This window comes from Erigeron canadensis, chromosome 8, assembly GCF_010389155.1.
Source record: "Erigeron canadensis isolate Cc75 chromosome 8, C_canadensis_v1, whole genome shotgun sequence".
Taxonomy (NCBI): Eukaryota; Viridiplantae; Streptophyta; class Magnoliopsida; order Asterales; family Asteraceae; genus Erigeron; species Erigeron canadensis.
In genome coordinates this window covers 30,993,228-31,001,087 of record NC_057768.1, presented here as the reverse complement: position 1 = coordinate 31,001,087, position 7,860 = coordinate 30,993,228, and the positions used below count along the sequence as shown (strand labels likewise).

The window sequence follows — 7,860 nt, the reverse complement described above, 5'->3', positions numbered from 1 at the left end:
TCCCGAGTGGGACCGGTACCAGTACCAAGTTTTGATAGTTAGCGGGACCGGTACCAATCGGTACCGGGACCGGGAAATCCCGATGGTCCCATTTAGTCCCGACATGCAAGAAAAGTATATTTTATATATGTTTTCAAGGAATACTATGTACGTTTATCTCTATATCTAAATCTATATGTATTCTATATTTATGTTATATGCATATCTATATGTATATCAGTACCTACATATGTATACGATTTGAACATGATGTTGTATATATGTATATTAGTACCTATATGTATATCATTACCTACATGTATATACAGTTTGCACATGATGTTTTATATATGTTGTCTACGATTTGCACAGGATGTTTCAATATAGATATAGAATACAGAGACACAATAGAAGTACATTAATATGAGTATAGATGCAGATACATATATCAATTGATACATGTATATAAGTTAGAACAGGAAACGCGTTATATGATGCATTTGTGTGAAATATATTAATACATGGATTTGTATGTATGAGTACTTGATTCATATGAGTACGGATACATATATGAGTACAGATACATATCAATTTGTTGCAATGTGAGTCATATGGTATCTGCACTTCAGTACTTCATTTTTAAAGTTATCAATCTTTTAGAAGAATTTATGAAAGTTGCTCTATATTATCAACAGTTAATATTTATAAAAAAAATAAACAATAGTTTTAATTGGGACCAGTCGGGATTTGGTACCGATATCCCGGTCCCGTCTCGGTACGGTATCGGTACTAATTCATATGGGACCGGGATCGGTACTATGATTTGGCCATTTTCAGGATTGGTACCATCGGTACCGGGACCGGTACGGGACGGTACCAGTCCCATGCTCATCCCTACTTGGGGTTCTTTTGGCAAGGGGATTTTAGGGTTTTTTTGAGGGTTATGAGATTAAGCTTAAAAAAAAAAAGAAACCCTTATAATAAAACACAACCTTGTTTGGATAATAATGTTTGGGCTATTTGTTTTGAAAAAAAAAAACCCTAAGGAGCTTCAAAATAAAAACACTATGCTAGGAGCTTTAAATTCTATCCCTATCTCTAGATGATTAAAATTACTCAGGTAACTAACAACTTTTTTTTCCACACATCTTATAGCTTGTTTAACAAATAGAATTCTACAAATAAAAGTTTTAAATTTACAGCCTCAGCTTCCAGCTTCATCTCCAACCTTTAATTTAAGTCTCAACCTCTCGCTTTATCCACTTTTGTCAAATATATCATTACTCAATAACATATTATTTTTTCAGTTTTGGGACCCATTTTTGCTTGTCAAAGAACTCTGACAAAGGTCGTCGTTGAAGGACGAAGCAAACCAAGGCAAGTAATGTTTTTTTAAGTGCAAAATTTTGTACTTTCCATAAAATTTCCGAGTCTTTAAATAATCAAAAAGTCACCATAGTTGTTAAAAAAGGTAATTGAAACTCACGGTTGATAGTGCTTCAAGAAATTTCCATGAATCATCTTTGATATTTGATGAAAACATACATGTAATTTCATCGAGTATAACCCGTAATTATCTCTACATAAATAATTTTTGTCACAAAAAATATATGTAGTACATAGTTATTTCGTATAACTGTGGGATGAATATATTTTATAAAAAACATATAATTAATGCATATACTTTTTGGAATACAAAAAAAAAAAAAAATAAAAATAAAAACTAAAAATCACCTTCAATAATGAAACAGCGTGCTTTGGAGTTCTCTTGGTGACTTATAGGTCTCAGGTTCGAATCTCCATTCCATCAACTTTGAGATATAGGTAGACCTTCTATGGGGACTTGGCTTGGGTATTCTCAGGTTCAAGTCTGAGGAGACAGGGTTTACCCCTATTAATCGTCGTGCTTTCGGACGGATTAGTAGGAGGTTTTCCTCCATTGGGTATTTGAAATAGGCATTTCTACTTCGAGGAAGCTCTCTAACGCGAACCTGGTTAAGACAACGTATACTAGACCTCCCGCTGTCCAATCGCGACTTGAAGTTTCTAACGAAATTTATCTTTAAAAAGAAAAAGAAAAACACAAAAAAACAGCGTGTAAAACCATTAAGATAAAAATTAATTAGCTTATGTGTATTGTATATGACTATTTCAACAATGCAAAAGCGTCCAAATCCCTTGACAGAAAGATTAATTTATGACAAATTCCTTCGTATATAAATAGGGCCACTTGAGAAGGATGTATTCATCGATCCATAAACTCTATATTTACAATACAGTCTTACGGGTAATATTTATTTATTGCTATATCATATTCTTATGATGATTATGATAATTTAAATAATATCATACTTTTCTTGCTATATATTTCTATATACGCGGTGCGGTGTTCTAACTATGTGCATGTTTTGATTTAGCGTACATCTAGGGAGAATATACAACACTAAGTGGTTTGTTAAACCAGTATTAGTAAGTCTCCTAATTTTTACTGCATTTTTTATTTTTAAAAAATCATCTCAAATTTCGCTAGAACCTGTTGATATATTAGAATTACTTGTTTAATTACTTTCATCTACTTTTTATAAGACCATCTTCAAGACTTCAATACATACATTAAAACATCAAATTTGGTATTCTGGTATAACAAATCAATAATCTTCAACCAAGTCTCTAATTTTGATGTTTTGTTTAGTAAAACACTCAATTTTTGAACACTCTACATCAAATTTGATGCAACAACAAACATTACACCAAATTACATGCTTAATTTCCATTTCATTTAACTAATACAATATTTTGGATTTTTATCTTATATGCTAACTACTATTGAGTAATTCATATAATTTCTAAAATTAAACAAAAAATAAAGTATACTTAAAAGCAAAATACTAGAGAGTAAAATCAAATCGAGTTAAATGTGTGATGCTCTTAAAAGTGAAGATATGTATTTTTCTCAAAATTACTTTTCATTAAAATTGATATGTCATTGAATCCAAATTTACCGCTAAGAAAAAATAATATCAAATTTAATTTACCGTTAAGAAAAATAATATCAAATTTAGTGTAAAAAGAATTCTATTTTACCTTAATTTGATCCAGTAAGTTAGAATCTAAACTATTTTATGAGATAATAAAGACCCGGCTCAAGGTTTTTGGAGACTTCAAATGATAGCAATTTTAGGGCCTACTTCATTACTATATAAATTAGAGTAAATAAAAAGCAAAAAAAAAGTAGCTCAACTTTTATTATTAAACTATTAGTAATAAAAAAAAATGCAGTGCAAAAATCAATAAGGGTGTTACTACAATGCAAATTATACAATGATACTTAGTTTAAAATACAAACATCAAGTATAATATATAAAATATTGAGACCTTATAATTTTAAAGGTCTAAAGCGATCGTCTAATACCATAGTACCATTGAGTCACACGTAACCACTAAGAAGATGTTGACAGTGGTTAAATTTGACCAAGAGATGTTAATCATGTTATAATAACTTTTTATTCGTATATACTTTTTATGGCAAGCAGAAACTTTATCGTAAAAGTAAATATATAGATTTCATTATATTTACTCGGTAATCATTCGGTTGTTCCAAACCCAATTTATTACTAGCTACTTTGACTTGTTTTAAAGCAACTGTGAATTAACGTGCAAGTGTTTTTCTTTGATAGGTATATAAAGCCACAAGTTATTTTAATGGATCTCTTGTAGCAATTTATTTTTTATTCATCGTCTATATGATAGTTGACTTGACACTTCACCGTTACTTGACATTTTTCATGATGTGGCATGGACTTTTAATAAATATAAATATTGTTTTTTTTTTTTAAAAAAATACTGTAAAATTTATATATTTTTTTGAAAATTTAGTTATCATTTTTGTTTATTATAACATCTGAATTTAACATCACAAACAATTGATTTATACTATTAAGAGTGTCTGTAAACCGGAGTCGACGCATGGAAGGCCAACGATTCCGGGGTGATGGTGTGGATGGTTGGAAGTTGGAGTTGTTGCGGTATGGACTTCCCGGCGTTGTTTTGGTCGACGGTGAGATAGCGTGGCCAAGTAGGGTGGTCATTAAACTCTTGTTTATGTAGTTGAAATAAATTTGCTATAATTCAAAAATAACATTAGGTCACATTTGAGCTAAATTTGTCATATGATTGGCAAAATCTGTAGTCATTTTTTCCATTTGTGTATTTTTGGAATAGTAGGTAATATTAACTAGACGGTTAAGAGTGGAAAATTATAACTGAATTGATAAAAAAAATGTATGTATAGATTTTGTTTTTTATTTATTAAGTTACGAAACAAACACTTTTTATTGACTTAATGAATTTAGTGTTTTCTATTACGTCCCTTAAGTCCTAAACAAACATTACCTACATTTTTTTTATCCATTTAGTCACTTAATCAATTAAGGCACTGATTCGTTAAGGCATTGATTCGTAAAGTCATTATTGTGTACAAATATACAAGATAGTCCGTTCACAAAATTATATTCTAGTTGTTAAATATTATATATTCAAAGTCATTGTAGTAGAACAAACTATAAACCATTCGTTTGTTTCTGAAAATGCAGAAATAAGTTGAGCATAATGGATGGAAGTAACGTTCTTCCTGCTGTCGGTATTGATCTAGGAACAACATATTCTTGTGTGGGTGTATGGCGACATGGTCAAGTAGAGATCGTACCTAATGATCAAGGTAACAGGATTACTCCATCTTCTGTTGCTTTTACCGATGTCAGACGTCTAATTGGTGAAGCTTCCATGAACCAGATCGGTATGAATGCCACAAACACCATCTTTGGTACGTCTGTTATACTTGCCTTCTATTTTCCTTTTTAACGCACTGGCCAGAATGAATAATAGAGTACGATTATAAAAAAGTATTAAAGTAAAACAAATTAGATAATACTTTGTATAGGATATTCACCATTCGATCATGATAAACTGATGTACAAAGATTCATTGATGACTATTATTATATACACTTATATGCGAAGATTTTCATTACGATTTTCACTTAAGAGAAAATGATTGTTTATTTGTTTTACTTTAATACTTCTCTTATCTGAACTGACACCTAAATAAATAGGGTCATTACTCATCATTTTGTTCACATACTTAAAAGCTCCAAAATGTTCACATTTTAGATGCTAAAAGGTTGATTGGAAGGAGATTTAGTGATGATATAGTTCAACAAGACATGAAGTTGTGGCCTTTTAAAGTCATTAAAGGGACTAATGATATTCCAAATATTGTTGTTTCACACATGGGTGAAGAGAAAAGATTTTGTGCAGAAGAGATTTCAGCCATGGTTCTTACGAAAATGAAAGATATTGCAGAGACATACCTTGGTGAAACCGTAGAGAACGCAGTTATTACAGTGCCTGCATATTTCACCGACTCACAACGGCAAGCAACCAAGGATGCAGGTCGTGTGGCTGGACTTAATGTTTTACAAATGCTTAATGAGCCTACCTCAGCTGCAATTGCCTACGGACTAGACAATGTAGCTGACACGACTCGTGAAAAGAATGTGCTTGTATTTGACTTGGGTGGTGGCACATTTGATGTTTCTCTAGTCACCATTGATAGAGAATGCAAGTTAACCGTGAAGGCTGTGGATGGTGACACTCACTTAGGTGGTCAGGACTTTGACAACAAAATGGTGGATCATTGCGTCAAGGAGTTTTATAGAAAGCACAAGAAAGACATTAGTGGGAATCCAAAAGTACTTGGTAAATTGAGAGTCCACTGTGAAAGAGCAAAACGAACACTATCTTCCACAACCGAAGCCACTATTGAAGTGGATGGATTGTACCAAGGCATTGATTTTTTCTTAACTATTAGTCGTGCGAAGTTTGAGAATCTTAACGCAGACTACTTTGCTAAATGCATAGAAACAGTTGAGCGTTGTTTGAACGCTGCAAATGTGAGCAAGAAACTTGTTGATGAGGTAGTACTTGTAGGTGGATCAACACGGATTCCTAAAGTACGCAGTTTGTTGCAAGATTTCTTTGATGGAAAACAGCTTTACAATGGTATCCATGCTGATGAAGCGGTAGCAAATGGTGCAACAATTCTTGCAGCAAGGTTAAGTGGCAAAAAAGGTCAGAACCTGAATAAATTAGAGTTTTGGGACGTTACTCCTTTGTCACTTGGTGTAGAGGCGTATGACGACACTATATCAGTCGTGATTGAAAAGAATACCCCGATGCCTGCAAGGAAGGAACGTGATTACGTAACCATCAAAGATAATCAACCTGCCATAATTTTCAATGTGTATGAGGGTGTAAGACCAAGGCCGATACACAATAATTGGCTAGGAAAATTTGAGGTTGATGTACCACGTGCGCCAAGGGGTGAATCAAGAGTTAAAGTTGTTTTCGCCATAAATGCTAATGGTATTTTGAAATGCTCGGGAGAGGAAGAAACAACCGGATTCAAAAAGAAGATAAGAATCGACAAAGGGAGGCTTTCAAAGGAAGAGATTGAGAAAATGGTAAGAGACTCGAAAAAGTACAAACTAGAGGATCAAGAGTACAAGAAGAAGGTAACTGCTCGCAACAAATTGGAGGAATATATATATGTTGTGCAAAATAAAATCAAGACCATAGGTAACGATGCGAAAACAAGAATACGAAAGAAGGACTTGAAGAAACTGGAAAAGGCCATAGAGGATGCTAATCAATACATTGGTGTTGATAAACTTGTTGATGTTGGAGTATATGAGATGATGCTAAATAATCTAGAAAACCTGCAAATTTCTATTTGCCACTCTTGAGTAGATAGGTGTGTTTAAAGTGCAAAAGTGTGTTAGTTTCTGTTATTGCACAACTTGGTAGATAATTAAAGTGTGTTTAACGTGCAAGATATGTATTAGTTTCTATATATCATTGCACAACTTCAGTAGATAGAGTGTGTTTAAGGTGCAAGATATGGTATTAGTGTTATGGGCCTATGGCTTAGCTTTGTAATATGTATATTTTATATATGCTATTAATAAGTTATTTGCTACCCTGAAATCTTAACATTACATTTTGTAAAACTTTTAAATTTTTTATTTTTCTTCTCTGCATTAATACTCTACTAGCTATATATATATATGATCTGGGCTACACTATTTTACGAGGTTTCCTTGCATATTAACGATTATTATATAGCATTTTTAAGATTGTCTATATGACACATTGACACTTGAGGAAACTCAAATTAATTCCTTTTATACTTAATATATATATATATCTTAATCATTTGTAATCTTCTACATAAAAATGTGCTTACTATTAATGTTATAGTTAAAGCAGCATAACTATTAGAAAATACGTTAATCAAAAATCAACTTTGTATGATAAAAGATATGTTAATCAAAAATCAACTTTTTTTTTCCGAATGACAGAAAAAAACAGAGGTTTTGTACTTGTTTATGTGCTCATCTCTGTATAAGAGAAATAAAATATAACATAATATATATCTTTGTAGTAAAACACATTTTGTAATCTTCTTTATAATGTGTTGGTTATATAAATTATAGATATAGAAATATATAATGTGTAGGCTTTGCTTATGATATGGGTCAAATGCCATTTCATATTATGATCTGTTTAGCAGCTTATATACACACACAAAAACAAATAAGCTGCACACGTGCATTAGTGAACTAGAGTCTCAATCTTGTACAACAACTTCACTGGAGATTGTTCAAATTTGTTTGATAGGGTGACATGCCTAGCTAGCATTTTGAATTCCCAATGGTCCAGCATAAGCATCATCCACAGCGGCGTGATGCTCCTCGTTGCAAGATGGTTATAACTAGGCATTGACAACAGAAGATCCAGGTAGAACGTCTACAATGTGGCTGTT

At 32.3% G+C, this 7,860-nt stretch overlaps 1 protein-coding gene across 2 annotated transcripts; it reads left to right on the top strand.

Moving 5' to 3' along the window:
• Positions 1-2,224: 2,224 nt before the first annotated feature.
• LOC122579651 (heat shock cognate 70 kDa protein-like) lies at positions 2,225-6,956 on the top strand. 2 transcript variants are annotated; one of them, XM_043751862.1, is made up of 4 exons: positions 2,225-2,266; positions 2,397-2,448; positions 4,572-4,801; positions 5,148-6,956. In XM_043751862.1, exons 3-4 carry the CDS (start codon positions 4,588-4,590, stop codon positions 6,779-6,781), a joined length of 1,848 nt encoding a protein of 615 aa, XP_043607797.1. In that variant the 5' UTR covers positions 2,225-2,266; positions 2,397-2,448; positions 4,572-4,587; the 3' UTR covers positions 6,782-6,956. The 2 variants fall into 2 exon arrangements, with proteins under 2 accessions (XP_043607797.1, XP_043607798.1); XM_043751863.1 differs by lacking the exons at positions 2,225-2,266; positions 2,397-2,448 and adding an exon at positions 3,883-4,036.
• Positions 6,957-7,860: the final 904 nt, after the last annotated feature.

Bases quoted from the DNA above. Each gene is read 5' to 3' on its own strand.
- LOC122579651 (XM_043751862.1), top strand. From the start codon at position 4,588: ATGGATGGAAGTAACGTTCTTCCTGCTGTCGGTATTGATCTAGGAACA. The intron at 4,802-5,147 runs GTACGTCTGTTA...TTCACATTTTAG, and splicing joins TGCCACAAACACCATCTTTG to ATGCTAAAAGGTTGATTGGA.